The 18,207-nt window shown below is 30.4% G+C and overlaps 1 protein-coding gene across 2 annotated transcripts in view; it reads right to left on the bottom strand.

Annotated features, from left to right (window-relative positions):
• LOC129961732 (ras-related protein Rap-2a-like) overlaps nucleotides 1-18,207 on the bottom strand; it is a 142,955-nt gene that overhangs the window by 88,217 nt on the left and 36,531 nt on the right. The window contains exons 2-3 of one of the 2 annotated variants that reach the window (XM_056075281.1): nucleotides 8,652-8,713; nucleotides 4,753-5,117 (exon numbers count right to left, since the gene is read on the bottom strand). In XM_056075281.1, the coding sequence (XP_055931256.1) occupies nucleotides 4,753-5,117; nucleotides 8,652-8,656 (370 nt within the window). In that variant the 5' untranslated portion in view covers nucleotides 8,657-8,713. The remainder of the gene's footprint in view (nucleotides 1-4,752; nucleotides 5,118-8,651; nucleotides 8,714-18,207) is intronic. The other variant, XM_056075282.1, reaches the window with a different exon arrangement.

The raw sequence follows: 18,207 nt of genomic DNA, 5'->3' as shown, positions 1-18,207 counted from the left end.
AATTACGTATCCTATAAATTCCATTTAGCCGTTTTATATATTCAGTGAAACCCAAAATAATTTAGCTGCAAAAAACATATCTGAGTGAGTAAATCCCGTTTGCTATAAAGTCCATGTAACCGCTCTCTAGAAACACAAACCGTTTAGCCTCAAGTAACATAGCTGAGTGAGTGAGTCATATATCGTATAAATTCTATGTAACCTTTCTACCTATTCAATGAAACAAAATATTTCACTGCAAAAAATATATTTCAGTGAGTAAATCGCGAATCCTATAATTTCTATGTAACCGTTCTCTATATTCAATGAGACATAAAAAATTTATCCGGAAAAGAAAATATCCGAGTAAGTAAATCAGGTATCTTATAAATTCCATGTAACCGTTCTTTATATTCAATGAAACACAAACAATTTAATTGCAAAAAATATATCTCATTGTGTAAATAAGGCATCCTATAAATTCTATTTGATCATTCTTTATCTCAATATTCAATGAGACACAAAAAAATTTAGCTGCAAAAATATCTGAGTGAGTAAATTATTATATTAATCATTAAATTCTATTTAATCATTCTTCATCTCAATATTCAATGAAACACAAACAATTTAGCTGCAAAAAGTATCTGAGTGAGTAAATCATTCTATTAATCATTAAATTCTATTTAATCATTCCTTATCTCAATATTCAATGAAACACAAAAAAAATTTAGCTGCAAAAAATATCTGAGTGAGTAAATCACGTAAATTCGATGCAACCGTTCTCTAGAAACACAAAGCGTTTAGCCGCAAGAAAAATATCTGAGTGTGTGATTCATATATCGTATAAATCCTATGTAACCTTTCTATCTATTCAATGAAACAAAAAATTTAACTGCAAAAAATATATTTTAGTGAGTAAATAGGGTATCCTATAATTTCCATGTAACCGTTCTCTATATTCAATGAGACATAAAAAATTTATCCACAAAAGAAAATATCTGAGTAAGTAAATCAGGTATCTTATAAATTCCATGTAACCTTTCTTTAAATTCAATGAAACACAAGCAATTTAACTGCAAAAAGGATATCTCATTGAGTAACTCAGACATCCTATAAATTCTAATTAATCATTCTTAATCTCAATATTCAATGAAAGACAAAAAAAAATTAGCTGCAAAAAGTATCTGAGTGAGTAAATCATTCTATTAATCATTAAATTCTATTTAATCATTCTTTATCTCAATATTCAATGAAACACAAAAAAATTTAGCTGCAAGAAATATCTGAGTGAGTAAACCACGTATCCTATAAATTCGATGCAACCGTTCTCTAGAAACACAAAGCGTTTAGCCGCAAGAAAAATATCTGAGTGAGTGATTCATATATCATATAAATTCCATGCAACCTTTTTCTCAATTGAATGGAATACAAAAAAATGCAGTCGTAAAAAGTATACCTGAGTGAGTAAATCACTTATTCTATATTCAATGAGAACAAAAAACAATATACATATAGACAAATATATATATATGAGTGAATCACATATCGTATAAATTCCGTGTAACCTTTCTCTTTATTCTAACAAACACAAAATTTTACTTATCTCGAATCTGAAAGATCCATATTAAATGTGCAGAGAAAATTTACTCCGTATTCTGTTTCCGATATGCTAATTATTATGCAGATTTCAACTTGGAGGTTATATTTGCCTCTAAGTTGAGATTAAATTTCGCCTTCCATTTGTTATACTTCAATGCTTTGCTGAAAATTCTTTAATATGAGTTCTCTTAGATGTCGGATTTTAATTAATGGTACATAAGAGAGATCGTTCCGCTTCGTTCACTAGCTTCTGGGGAATTAACCATATTGGACTAACTTTTCATTCCTGCAACTTCTATACGTGATTGTCATTTGTAATATATCAAATGATATAACCAGCATTGTTTATGATCAAAATGTCACAAAAAGTGTGCTTTATCATCAAAAAATAAATAGCAACTTGATAAAAAAAAGTTAAGATATTTGACTAAAGACTTATTTAACTTCCGTAAATGCAAGAAATATTCGAAATATTACCAGGCTACAAAGATTAAAATTACTATATGTGAAATCAGGCTGTTGAAGACAACAAGTTGTAAACGTCATGCCAGAATATATATATATATATATATATATATATATATATATATATATATATATATATATATATATATATATATATATATATATATAATATTATTACCCGATGGACAAACTGAATGGCCGGACCAGCGAGACAGCCACACACACTGGCTGGAACAGTGGTTTAGTCCTAAAAGGTCATTACCTGCCACGGTATAACCCTTCCCTTGGGAAGTATGTCACGTCATTGATGGGAGGTAGCCACACACCCCTCTCTCTGTACTCACCCTGGTAGCAAGATCTGACCATCATAACGGAAGCTTCTAATCTTCATTTTAAGGTGCCCTCAATGGGAGCTCTTTTAAGGTAAGTCAAGTCAACCATCTGACTCTTCAACCCACCACGAAGGCACACGGATTTAAACCATAAGACTGAATAGCGGACCGCCGCAACAGCAACACTGGTGGGAACTGTGGTTTAGTCCTAAAGGCCATCACCGGCCACGGTACAACCCTCCCCGAAGGAAGTACGTCCCGTCATCGATGGGAGGAGTCAGATCCTCCACCTATTTGTGCACTCTCCAGGGTGGCGATATCCAACAACCACGCCGGAAGCATCTCATCCTCATTTCGAGGTGCCCCACCCCCCGAGGGTTGTTCTTTTAAGGCAAAAAAAAAAAAGAAAATGCATTGATAACCTAGGGGAGTGGTCTCCTAAAAACCTTCTAGCATACTTTCTTATAAAGTTACTATCCCCTTATCTCTCTCAAAAAATTGCGTTTCTTGGATAAGGCAGCGAATGCTTTACTTGGTATTGGAATACAATATTTACGAAATATTCATTTTGATATAAATTTAGCATTTTCACTGAATTTATTGTGTGATCCTTGACGAATTTTTTAGCGATTAATCTCTGAAATGTGGTTAATAGTATCCGAAAATAGAATTTGTCTTTTAGATGCGTTTTTCCCAATGGGCTGAAACAAAAATTTGATACAAATCTATACTTTCTTATAAAGGCTTATAATAAAGGTTTCTATTTTCGGATAAAGGTGTTATTCCAGAAAACGCCTTGGCGTAAAAGAGTTACGAAATTTTAACCTTTGTTGCGAATTTAGCATTTTCACTGAATCTGTTATATGATCTTTGGTGAGACTTTTTGGCGATTAATCTCTGGCATGCAGTTAATAGTATCCGAAATCGAATTGGGTTTCTTTTTTCCAACCGGCACTGAAATATTACCGTAGTCATAAAAGGACATAACAAATTTGATATAAAAGTCAAGGCGTTTTCGAACTATCGCGTTTACAAGCTTCTGAAGGTATAGACAGACATTTAACTGCTGGTTTCATTTAGCTCAAAATTCGATAGATGTCTACATCATAGATGTGAAATGTGAGTGTCAAATTTCATCCATATAGCTCTCTTCGGTTTGTAGTTGTTGTCTTAACATATACTCCATCATTAGGACAGACGGATCTTCTCAGAATGAATTTTCCTTAAAATTTCATAGAAATTAAAAAAAACTGATGGAAGCTCAAAGCGTTTTTGAGTTAACATTATCCCACACAGAACAGAGGGACAGACAGATATTTCCCAAAAATGTGCTTTTCGAACTCAAGGAGGTCTAAAATGTGAGGATTCTTTAAAATCTCGTGCTCGAAATTTTCGACGATTACAATACCTTCTCTATACTTTTTACACAAGAAAATAAAAATTTAGTAACGCATAAAATTTTTATATTATCTGTGACTTTATGTTTAGTTAAATTGGAACTTCGCTTCATTAAACTTCATGAAAACTTAATGACTGCACCAATATGTTTTTTAAAACCATTGAAAAAAACCATTTTATCTAAGAATTTAATTTAATTGAACAATGCAAGTGTTGATAATACCACTCTTTGTAAATAATTCTTTTTCTGATTTTTCTATTCATTGCCACTTTTTACACCACATAATGAATATAATTGCGAATTTATATTTCTCCCTGTGAAGTGGGCCTCATACTAAAAGAGAGGATATATATATATATATATATATATATATATATATATTGAAAATACAATAATAAAGGCGATATTTTTATCATGTCTCGATATCTTGCAATCCTTCGAGAAGATTCTTGGCCCAGTCTTGGAAATTACTTAAACCGAACTCTCAGCGATTCAGTGAATGTTCTCTCTAAAGTGTTGATTCTGGAGCGAGCTTTCTAGCTGCACCCTGAGGGTATTGCTTAGTAATGATTGGCTGTTTGATTATATGTTGTTTATTGTTGCAATTGCTGTTTCATTTATACATCTACATCTACAGTTTTGCTACCTGTGTTTTGCACATGAATCACAGGTAGCATGAAAAGTCTTAGTCTGCTATTAAGTTTGATGGATTTGTCATTGTATATTTCCTTAACATTATGTAGTTAAACTCAATCATCCTGGTGATATTTAAGAATTAATTATAATTAAATCCCGTGTTATCGTTGTCGTATTACATTTGTACAATTTTTTTAACTCTTAATTCAACAGGCAGTGAATGGAAAATCAAGTACAAAATTCCATTCATGGAATATGATGATCGTAAACATGAAATAAGCGAAGTTAAATGAAAATATTCCATATGAAAAAGCAGGAAGTAAAATCAAGAACAAACTTTACCTGGCATTTTGATCGTATGTCGGTAGTAGTCCTCCACGGTTGGCTTGTAAGTGGAAGTGAAGAACCCTTCTAAGTACTGGACGACAAGAGACGTTTTGCCGACGCCTCCTGGTCCTAGGACCACTAGCTTGTTTTCTCTTGAGCTGCCCATCCGTGTGCTCCTGGGAGCTTCAGAATTGTTTTGCTCACTTGAAGAGCACCAACAGAAGCAGCAAAATGCCCTCAGCACCTCTTCACAGGTGCAGAAATTATCTTCTTCAAGCTCTTGATTGGTTGGCGGGGGGTCTAGATCAGGCGAAAGAGAAGAGGGTTGAGCAGTGGGCTCAACTTCTATCACTGCTGTGTTTGGAGATAGTCCCTCAGATCTGTAAAAGAATATTTGTTCATTTTTTATAAAAGAAATACATTTTTCGAGCAACAAACTATGGATAATAATTCTATAGAATTTTAACCCAAGTGAAGCAAGTCATTTTATGGTTTACCTTTATTGGAAGGAATACCATTAACTGAATGAATTATTCTACAGTTTCTAAGTTATTGCTGATCTTTTTCATGTTCCAGAATCGTTTATCGTTGATGCAACCTATTATAAATCCTTAACCTTAAAGACCCAAACTATACACTTGACATTCTTTTAAAGAATTGATGTCCCAGAGTCAAGATACAAATTCTTATATGCATAGAAGCATTCGCTTTTTGTAAAAACATACCGTATAAACAAAGAAATAAAATGATTTAGAAGAAAGATGATCAAACAAATAATTTATAATATTTTGCAAAATATGGTTGCAGACGAAAAGGAAGGAATTTTCAAATAAAGTAACGACACATTCTTGTTTCTTTTCTTTTTCTTATTTTATTAGATTTCAGAAAAGATATCATTATTTAGATAAACCGTTTTTCAGAATGGGAAACATATTTAGAAAATAGTAAATGGAGGGAGATAAATCACCGACGGATAAAATCTGTGATAAGTCATTTTTTGGTTGTTTATGCAAGTTGTTTTAACGAAGATTACAGTTGAAAAGAGTTAGTTTGAAAATTTGGCAGTATTTATTGAGAATGCTTGTGATATATTCATGACTTTCCAAAAAATATCAAAGACGTAATTCAAAATTCTAATTTTGAGAATGAGACGAGCTTAGGGTGACAAGAAGGTAAAAATATAATTTTTTCATTGGTTGAGAGATATATTTCTATAATTAAAAGAAGTAATTCATACACTCTTTTCAGAGAATTAGATAGAATAATATTGATAGTAAAAAAACAGAACATAAATCTGTAATTGAATTAGGGTTAATATATAGTTATTAACATGTTAAAGATGTTATTGGGAGTACAAATACAGGGTGTTTTAAAATTCTTACTTGGTTACAAAATGTATTACGAAACAATCGCTGGAAATAAACTATAGCATTTGTACTGTGTACTTAATTTTTTTAGTTCAGCAATTTTATTTTCTATTGTCATCAAAATAGCTTCAACGAAGGAAATAGCTTAATGTGCTTTTGATTACTTGAATTCGAATCGACCATTCTAGTTCAATATCAATTTTGAACATACGTAAGGGACATAAAAGTAACTAAAGAACAGAATGTTTGCAACGCCAGTTGAAAATATTGAGACACTTTAAATTAGGATTAAAGAAATGGTGTATATATAGTGATAGATAAAATGTTGGACAATGCTGTACAAGAATTGACATTCATTGAGATACCAAGGATATTCACATAGTAATTTATTGAAATTTGCAACCATATTGAAACACTCTAAATCTGGACAAAAAAAAAATGGGGTGTTTATCGTGATAGTTGAAATGTTGGACAATATTTTACAAAATTGTTACTGCTTTGACATACATCGAGATACCAAGGATATTTAAATAGAAATTTATTGAAATTTTCAGCCCTATTGATACACTCTAAATTAGGATCATGGATGTAGTGTTTTAGACTGATAATTGAAATGTTGGCAACACTTGTCTTGACTTGAAATACTGCTTTGACATTCTTCGAGATGCCAGGAATATTCAAATAAAATTTGTTTGAAGTAAGTGGCTTTATTTTAAAAATGTACTAATGTCTTTAAAATATAACGAAAAAACCAAATTATAATAATTACTTTACAATAATTTTTTGTAATCAGAGACAGGCTTTGTATTACTATTTCTATTATTTTGTATTATATTACATTAATAACTATCGCAATAGCACAAAAGTGAGTTATAACAATTTCTGGTATATAAAGTTATCTGTTATCTAAAATAATATAGGCCATTTGATTGCTAATTAACCAATTTGAATATGCATCAGCATTATTTATTAAAAGTTCATGAGAAAAAATTACTTACCAGAAGAAAATTCTATCTTTCTTTAAAATAGAAGAACATTAAATCTCCTTAATAAAATTGTGCTAAGTCATACTTTTTAGCTGCTGACCAGACAACATTGATCATTTTAGGATGTACAAGTGACAGAATTTCAGTTGCAAACTGAAATAATTATCATTTTTTTCCTTTCATTTCATTTCGCGTATACAGCAAACACATTTAGAGTTTCCAACAATTGGAATAACAACAATTACAGGCACAACCACATGAACATCATCAACATAGAGTTTAAACATTATTATTTATAAAATAACACGTTCACATTCAGAAGAGAAAACAATACAGCATTTGCATTTTTTTTTCAAATAATAATGAAGATAAATCACAGAAATCGTGCAAAGAGGGGAATCATTCACAAAAGGGGAAAGAGAAATGCAAATTATAAAGACACCACAATAAAATATAATAAAACTTGACCAATTCGAACGTTGTTATTCGTAGTAGTTGTCGGTTGGAAATTTCTCGATGGCCCTACCATAACATAATGCAAAAATATCAAACAATTAAAATAATGTTAAAATATTTTTCATAACTGAAATTTTTTGGTCCATTTGGGAATAGAACAGTAGTTTGTAAATGATAGATTTAAAATATAAATTGCTTTTTCTAGTTAAAAAGAAATTGAGATTTTATTTATATAATTATAATTATTATAAAAATAATTATAGACTTATAATTATTTTTAGAGCCCTTAATTCCTGCCACTTACTAACAGGTGAAATGCTGTAAAATATATTCATTAAAAAATAACCTTTATAAAAATCTTAGAGTTCTTTGTTAATTTTAGGGTTTATTAAACAATTATTGCATTCAAATACTGTTAAATTACCTATATAAAAAATTTAGGTTTCAAAATTTAAAAAAAAACAGTTATTGTTTTTTAGTCAATATTTAATTTTTATTTATTAATTACGTTTTTTTTTCTAAACTATGAAATTATTTAATTCATTAATAAATCATTATTTAATTTGTATTTATTAATTTCATATTTTTCGAAAGCTGTGAAATTATTTAATTCCTTTTTGAATCATTATTTTATTCTTATTATGCTATTTAATTTCTTATTAAATCCTTATTTAATTTTTATTAAGCAGTTTAATTCATTATTAAATCCTTATTTAATTTTTATATATAATTTACGTATTCTTTGCAAGGCTGTAAAATATTCAAAATAAATTTTTATACCATTTTTAATATCAAATTTATTGCTTTCTCTTTCTTTATAAATATTTTAATCTAGTTTTTTAATTCCAACTTTTAAATAAATATATTTTTTTAATGGAAGCCCCCTTATGTTTTCGAATCAGCCAAGAAATAATGCACAAAAAAAACATCCACAACATCGAAGACAGTACATCATTCCGTACATAAAATTCATCACAAATTAGCATGCGCTTTTAAAGGAGCCAAACTTTGGTGAATACCAGGGTGACTTTAATCAGGCAAAATCGAAAGAAGGTGAAAACGTAAGCAATCCGATACGTGCTTACGGATAATGGAAACTGCTTACCTCATGCTTTACTAGCTACTCTTAATTCGGTTTAAGTAGTATTTTTGAAGAAGGAGCAAAATCTAAAAGGAAAAGATGGTAAGCACAGATAAAATTTAGGCTCGGTCTTGAAACTTTAAGAATTCATTACATGAGAAATCGGAATAATATATAGATATTACCTAATCATAATCAATGAGTAATTGAATAATTATCAATAATGTCATTCCATTTATTTTTTGAACTAGGGTGAGTATTCGCCCCCAAACTTTCTAGCATACTCTCTAATAAACTTGTCATACCAGAGAATGTCTTTAACGCCACTGGTGTACACTAGTTAAGGTGTGAATTTAGCATTTTTATTCAATCTATCGTTCATCCTTGGCGAGTTTTTTGGCGATTAATCCCTGCATGCGGTAAATAGTATATGAAAATCGAATTTGTGTTTCAGACACGTTTACACGTTTCCTCCAACTTATTGAAACAACAACAAAACAAAAATGTGACCAATGATTTCATTTGCGGTCACGTCTATACTTTCAGAAGAATATAAACACGATGACCTAAAAATGCATTAACATAAATATGTGAAATTTGGTAAATCATTTGTGACACAAGTGCAGCTTTATGTCACATTTTTGTTTCAGTCAATTAGGGGAAACTTGACTAAAATATCTATTCCATTTTCGAATACTATTAACCGATACCAGGAATTAATCGCCAAAGATACAGAATATATATATTAAAAATGCTAGATTCACGCCAAAAGTTAGTATTTCATAATTATTGTACGCCAATTCATGCAAGACGTCTTCTGGGATAACACCTATATTACAGAGTATGAGAGAAAGTTTTGGGTGGTTTTATTTTGTAAAATACACTGGTATTTAACAGAATTCTTTTTCTTTAGCTTTTAACCACGATGAAAATCACAAGATTAAATATTTAATGAAACGGCAAAGACTGTTTGAATTGCAAGGCAACAATGTAATCCATTTTTGAAAGTTCAATTCAAGGCAAAGTAATCAAAATTCAGAGCAAAAACATGCTCGACTCTTAAAATGGTATCATTAAAAATATCATTTATTCATCATTTATTTTTAAATTTTGAAACAGTATAAAATTTATTTTCACAGAATCATACCGTCGAATGTTATCACGAAAAAAACATTAAAATCTAGATTATTTTTTTAAATTAATTAAAATTCTAATTACAATTTGAAAAAAAAATCGCTCAGAAGTGTACCACCCACTTAGGTATATATGTATTACATTTGAAGCTGAGGAGCAAACAGTTTGGCCTTCAGAACGGCAACACACACTTTCATCTTTGTTATTTATAGAGATGGAAATTGAGATAAGTCATATTTGTTTCTCAAAAATAAGTCATATTTGCTTTGTGCGTTGTTTTATCGTTTGTTCAACGAAGGATATCACATTTCCAATTTATCATAAAACAATGAGTCATAAATGTAACAGGATATGCTAGATCAAGTAGTGCAAAACAAGTCTAATCTTGTATTTTCAGAACAAATTCATTATCCTATAACTTCAAACGAGCAATTCTAGTATATTTATAAATTTATTTATTTCGTGTATCTCGGAAACGGCTCTAATGATTTGGATAAAATTGTATATTTAGATAAGGTTTTGCTTTTAAATTTTATATATATAGATATCTTTTCTGAAAATGTGCAATTTTATGCACACGCAAAAAACATTTTTTTTAATAATTAACAATTAGAGCCTTTTTTTTCTATCTGCTCTCGTGCTGACAATGTCATATAGTGCTATATCGTAAATTTTTATGGTACTTGTATTGTTGTCATAGGGTGATAACCTACTGGTACCACAAAAATTTTGTGAGATGGCGCTGTATGACATTATCCGAATACGAATCTTTCAGCTCACATGCTATATCAACAATGCAATTAATGCACTTGCCAATTCGAATAACGTGTTAAATTTAACGCATTCATCAATTTTTATTTAAAGAGCAAGTTCATATGTAGGTAAGATAAAAAAAAATTTCATATGTAATCAGTATATGATTCATATCTAAAACATTTCCTCCACAAAAACACGATTTTACAAGAACACACACACACACACACACACAAAAAAAAAAAAAAAAAAAAAAAAAAAAAACTGCTTAACCAAACTATTTCTAGTTGTTGTTTTTTTCCACGTCTGACAAAAAAAAAAAACCTGCCTGACCAAGCTATTTCTTGATTTTCTTTTCTTTTTTTTTCCCCGTCTGACAAGTAATAAAGGCCAATCATTTTTCTATGAGACAATTTGCTATTTCCACCTAGAAAACATAACAGTTACAAATACTGCTGTTTTTGGAAATCTAAATTCATAACAGCATTCTGTAAATGAATTTTATCTAGAAAAACTCTTAGAAGAGAAGGAAATTTCTACACTTCCCTCATTGAAACTGTCCTGCGATAAATGAAAAAGAGACAGACAGACAGAGACGGAGCGAGTTCCCAAGATGAAAGACCCAGATTAGGAAATATTAAGGGGTTAACATTGGATAAGATGAGCATTTGCCTTGTGTCACTTTCCGAAATTCTCATTTTGTCCACATCAATCCTAATAAAAGAACCCCGAGGAAGTTCCCTTCACTAATCTGAGACCTGATTTGATAGACAGGCAACGAATGTACGTGCAGTTTATCAGCATAAAATCGACAAATATTAACAAAGAATAAAAATATATTGAAAACTGAATACAGGAGATAAAATGAAGTGAATAAGTTGACACATGGGAAACGTTGTGTGGTTACTGCGGTTACATATTAAAAATGCCAAAAGATCCTCGGAAAATCTTTTTTATTAAAACCCAAGAAGAGAAATTTCTCCAAAAATTTCTCATAAATTTTATAATAAACTCTTCATGCTAGAAAACGTCACGCATGGCACTGCTGTACAATAGTTACGAAATATTTGCATGTGGGTGAATTTAGCACTTCTATGGAAGCATTCTTCACGAATTATTTGGTGATTAATCCCTGGCATGCGATTAATAATACCCGAAAAATCTATTCTGTGCTTAAGACACGTTTTTTTCAATCAATTGAAACAATCTGTCTGCAAATTCTGCACTTGTACTCACAAAATCATATATCAAATTTACTATATATAAATCATTGCGTTTTTGAATTGTCGCGTTTACATGTTTCTGAAAGTACAGACAGTCAACCTTTTGTTGGTGTTTTGTCTCAAAATTTCACAAGTGAATACACTATAGATGTTAAATCTCTTTACCGAATCAGATCTATCTAGCTCTCTTTGTTTTGTAGTTATTGTGTTAACGAATCCGAACAGTCGGACAGGCGCACTTCCACTGAACAGATTTTACTCAAAATTTGATGGAAATCTTCAAATCCAGTGCAAAGACCATATTAATACGTCTGGCTCAAAGAATTTCTGAGTTATCTTTGTCACAGACAGACAGACGGATATTTTCTAAAAATGTGTTTTTCAAACTTAGAGATGTCTAAAATGTGGAAATTTGTCAGAATCTTGGATTCGAATTTTTTGACAATTACTATACTTTCTCTATACTACTACGTGTACGAGAAAGTAAAAAGAATTGGAACAATCGAATTCAAACTAAAAAATAACGAGACTACATTCGTTACTCCTAAAATACATTGTCAGCATTCAAATGAATTTGAGATGTTTCAAAGAAGTCCCTTTCGAGTTGTATATAATGTTTCTGTCATACATATAATATGATATAGAACACATATAGATATCATCTAGATTCTAGAACACATATCAGATATCATCTTTTGATATTTTATTTAAAACTGATGTTGCCTTTCTTGGATTACGTTTGATGAAATAAAAAAAGAAGTTGCATGGTGCTTGATCTGGAGTGTGTGGGATGAACAATTACTGTTTTGACTTCCAAATGTTATGCAGTAATAAAGAAAACATGAAAGCATATACTGCCATGAAGAAGGCATCAAACAAGTGGGGCTCAGGGAATTTTTGTCTGTTAAATTTACTTAAAATCATTAATGGTTTCGTGCAGTTCTGTCCGGCAATGTTCATGTCATATTCTAAAGATGAATGCTAAACTTTTAAGCTGCATATCATTTGATTCCATTTTGGAAAGGAAAATGATAATAAATTTCGGTTTGTCTAAATGAATACATATATGCTTCATCCTTTTTATATAAATTCCATTATATTCTGTTATTGCACCAAAATCTGAATTGCTTTTCAATCTTATGTAGTAAGTTATTTGTAATTATTTTTATTACCTCTTCACGTACAACGATTTATGAAAGCAATATTCCTAACAGCCATAATATCGATCGATTGTTTTAAGTTTCAATTTTTCTTTCAGAAAATACATATTTTCATATATGTTACGCGATAGAAAGCATAGGATTTTAAGTATCTTTTTAAGTATTAGCATCATTAAGAATCAGAACATTAGTTAAGTTTCTAGTGTAATTCAGTTAAGTTGTTTGAAATTGCAGTTTTGTTTTCAGAGAGTACATATTTAAATATATGACACGCGGTTAGAAACGCGGCATTTTAAGTAATCTTTTTAAACAATATCATTACGTATTAGTATCATTAAGAATTAGAATAGTTAATTATTAGTATCATTAGTATTTTCAAATGTTATTATCATTCACATTCTTGTAAGAATATTTACTTGGTTGCCAAAACGTAATTCAAATAATTAAACTTTTAAAATATATATTTTAAGTATTCATTTAGTTTGACAAATCTGGAAATATTTGTAATCTAATTTCACTTTTTTTAATTACTCAAATCACAAATTGAAAATTAAATTTAGATATTCTATGACGAGCTTTTCAGATAAGCGTTTTCTATTACTTTCGGCTTTACTCTGGTTCTGCAATTTCCCACGGAAGCAGAACATGCAATTAATAAAAAAATTAAAAAAAAATGTGAGTTGTATTTTAATTGCAAATAAAATATTATCTAATATCAGTTGAACACTATTCTATTTCCTTGCAATTTCTTTCAAACTCGAGTGATATTTCTTTTAGAATTTCGATTGCGAATCCACTTCTTTGATTATATCGATTGAGATATGTTACAGTTTATAAAAGAATTTTACCGTCGCAATTTTTTCGAATTAATGGTCTATTTTTGTTCCATCCGACAAAAGAGGAAATTTGATCTTTCTTCAATATATCTTGATTTGTTTTCCTGTGTTTTCCTCTCTCTTTGATTTGTTTTCCGATGAATTCCGTAGAATTGCTTTTGTAGAAAGGTTGAAATTTAATTAAATAGAGCAGTTACTTTCCTCTATAAGATGCTATTTAAAAGCTATAAAAATATGATGTTATTTATGAAGGTGACTTTACTGCCTACATATGTAATCATCAAAAAATGAGTAAACACTTTATCAAGTGAGCAATCAATCATCAATTATCAATACTTACTGCAAGTGTTTATTTAATTCGATTTGTTTCGTTTTTGAAAAGATGAAATTTTGAAATCGATTTTTCGTTCTTTCAGATGTATTAGATTTCTAAAACTCTTTACTTTTTGTTCAAATTTCTTTTTTAAATAAAGAAATTAACACTGTTTTAGAATTGTTAGAACTAAATAGTTAATTAATGAATATAATAATCTTTTCATACTATATAAATAGCATCGTTCAGTTAATATATTTAGGAGAAAATATTTTAAAGTCCAGTTTTAAAATATTTATGAAATGAATAATAGACGTAAGACCAAAGACTAATCAGTAAAAATAAGCTGCAAGAAATAATTGTAATAAATTCTAATTTTTTAATAAACAAATAAAAGTACGCTTTGAAAAATTATTTTTTATTAAATATTTTTTCAGTTTTTTTTTAGTTATTATTATATATTGAATTTCAATTTTCATCATCACGAAGTTGTTGAAATCATGAAAAATATTTAAAGACAAGTTACTAGAATTAGAAAAAAATACTTAAATGATAAAAGCATCTTCTCAAAAATCCTTTTCTTTAATATCATATGTACATTAAAAAGATAGTGTAAAGTGGCTTAAGATTACCATAAAATTGGCCATGATATTCCTTACATTATGTTCACTATTTATTTATTTTTTGGAAAGATATTCTATTTTACTACTGAGAATTGCTACAATTTTTCATTCGCTTTTTTTAAACAATCCAACTGAGTAACACCTACTTTCTTTAGGCTAGTTTCTATAATCATTTTATCTTATGCCATAGGATAAAATGAAATATCTGTAGGGTAAAGCGAGCTGTGGTGGCCTGGTTGTAGAATCGAGGCTTCGGAACTGGATGATTCCAGGCTTGAGATTCGATTCTATCGGAGAACCGTCATGTAAGCGGGTTTGATGCATGTTAAATTCGTCGGGGTCAAACGTCCTCCCGCTGGTGTGGTGTGAAAGTTTGGAGAGGGAGGGGCTACCAGCTCAGGTGTCGACATCTGACTACGGTTCAAAATTGCAAGGTCCGTTTCAAAATTGTCCTAGTGATGATGATGATGTCGTGTCCCCGTTACCACGGAAAGGGAGTGCAGTAGCTTCTGAAGGTAAAGACCCCTGAGCACCCGAGGGCAGAAGTCAGACTGCAAGCTCATGAAAATCATACACATTTGCTTGCGCCACCCCTTTTTACAGGCGAGCACATTCACACACCTCACAGATAGAACACAAATGAAGAACAACCATGCCCGAATCGGGATTCGAACCCGGGACGCCCAGATCACGAGGAAGATACGCAACCCCTATGCCAGGACGCCGGCAACAGTCCTCGTGTTGCTTTATAAATGGGACGTTAATATAACTGAATTGAATTGTGGGGTAAAATGATCATTGGTGGGGAAAAAATGAAAGAAGTCGTGGAAATCCTTTTATCTTATTAAGATGAACTGGCAAATAAATAATACGCTCTATGTAAAATATATTTATTCACATAGAAATTTTAATTTTGCATTTAAACAGCAAAAATTTTAAATTTAATGTCCTATATTATCAAACATCGATTCATGCAGCATTTGGATATCTGTTCACTTTCTATTTCATCTACATCTTCAATTTCTGGGAAAACATATTTCTCTATAAGTGGAGATACAATAAGGTATGTGTAATAAAGGCCATTTTATGCTTCCAAAATTTTACCAACAAGCGTTTTCATTAACCTTTTGATATACTACTGTAGCTGTATTCAACAATTAGAAAATATTTTGTCAGAAAAGGTGTTATAGTATTTTTCAACTTTTCTTTGCCTTCCTCTTGAGTTGTAGTACTAGATTTTATTATTATCGTAGTTTTTGGCGAAAAGCATGTGTGGCATTTTATGCTCTGAATACTTATCACGACGACGGGTTGCAATTAGAGCATCACTTGTTATTGCAGGTACATGTTTCCTTTTCGCTTTCAAATTTTTCAGTGCAATTTTTATTTCATTTAATGTCGGAGGTGATAATGTTGAGAGAATAGCCATTTTGAAAACTTTGAAAGAAACTACAGAACTTTTAAAACAGCAGAAACATCGTCACCTTTTGAAATGGAAGGGGTTTTCCACTAGCACCTCTGAAGCTAAAAGAGGTGTATTGTGCAACACTTTCTCTCCTTTACTGAATCGGTAAAGTTTATAACCTTGAAAACTTTTCTAAGACTTTTTTGAGAAAAAAAATATTGGTCAACTGTTTCAAAAGGATGAAGAAAACAGCTTTAGAAACATTTTGTATTTAGTTCTCCTCAAACTACTTCTTAAAAAAAATTCCGGTGAAAGTTTCAAGGTGCAAATTGCAACATAATTTAAAATTATGTCTAGTTGTAAGATATAAATTACGTGAAAGTAATGAAGATTAACAAAATGAAATATGCAGTATTCAAGAAAAATGCTCTTTTTAAAGTCTATAGATACACAGAAGAAAAAAATTACACTGTGTAATAGGTTTGGCTAGGTTTGTTTGGGTGTATTGGCACCACAACCATTCATTGGCCATATTGCGCCTAAATGCCATATTTCTTTCTAAATAATATATCCAAATCCTTATCAATTAAAAAATATCCATAGTTAAAAAGGTTTGTAAATTATGTGGGAAGGATTGTAAAACTAAGAACACGGTATTAAAATATCTCAGCAGGAGTGGTCTCTCAAAACTTTCTCGCATATTCTCTAATAAAAGTGTTACCCCAGAGAACGCATTGCATGCATTGATGTGCAATAGATATGAAATATTAACCTTTGGCGCGAATTTAGCATTTTTACTCAATTTATCGTGAACATTCCTGGTGAGTTCTTTGGCGATTTTTACTCAGTCTATCCTGAACATTCATGGTGAGTTCTTTAGAGATATTTACTCAATCTATCGTGAACCTTCATGGTAAGTTCTTTGGCGATTTTTACTCAATCTATCATGAACATTCATGGTGAGTTCTTTGGCGATTTTTACTCAATCTATTGTGAACATTCATGGGGAGTTATTTGGCGATTTTTACTCAATCTATCGTGAACATTCATGGTGAGTTCTTTGGCGAATTTTACTCAATCTATCCTGAACATTCATGGTGAGATCTTTGGCGATTAATACCTGGCATATGGCTAATAGTGGTCGAAAAATGAATCTCTGTTTTATCTTATTGTTGTACTTTTAAATTATGATATTGCTACGCTATAGATGTTAAATCTAAATACTGAATTTTATGTCTCTATCTCTCTGTTCGTTTTGCAATTATCGTGTTAACTTACATTTGAAAACCCGGACAGACGGACTTCCTCAGAGCATATTTTACTCCAAATTTGATAGAAATCTGCAAATTTCTTATAAAAGCTGTATACCAAATTTCATCCATCTAGCTCAAACCGGTTTTGATTTCTCTTTGTCGTTGACAGACGATTACCATACTTTCTTTATACTGCATACAGGAGGAGGTAAAAATCGAAAGCTGAAAAGCTTGTAAATGATTTTGGAATGATAATATAATCAATATTAAACTGAAAGCGGGGTATAAAAAAAATAAAACTGACTAAATCAGATTATAAAATCCAAAAATGGGAAAAGGAGAGACATTTCAAACTGATGCAAATATTCTCAATTTGCCAAATACTTAAGGAATTTGGAATATTTATTTAATTTTTGAAGTGAAATTTTATTCATTTATATATACATATATAATACAACCCTATTTCCTTATATAGCTTATGGGTTCTATGCCTTTCTTTATAGCCACATTGAGCAACAAGGGAAATAAAAACTATCAACAAAAAACAATAAATATATCTTTTACCGAAAATCCATTCTATTATTGAAATGAATCACCTACTATTAACAAAAAATATATTAATAATAAATATCTAAAAATATCTTTAAAATATTTTAATATATTTGAAAAACACAATAAATTCCCCGTCTATAAAACACAATAAATTCAAATGAATGCATTGAAGAAACGAAACGTTTCCAAACATTCATTATTTTAAAACTAAAATGTAGTTTAAATATGATCATGATTTAAATTTACTTAAATGTTTTTCGTCTATGTCTCACGCTTTTACGATTTTTGTTTTAACCTCTAAATTTTCAGTTAGAAAATCACTTTTATT

This window comes from Argiope bruennichi, chromosome 2 (genome assembly GCF_947563725.1).
Source record: "Argiope bruennichi chromosome 2, qqArgBrue1.1, whole genome shotgun sequence".
Classification (NCBI taxonomy): domain Eukaryota; kingdom Metazoa; phylum Arthropoda; class Arachnida; order Araneae; family Araneidae; genus Argiope; species Argiope bruennichi.
Note: the sequence above shows the minus strand (reverse complement) of the source record. Positions and strands in the feature narration are given on the sequence as shown.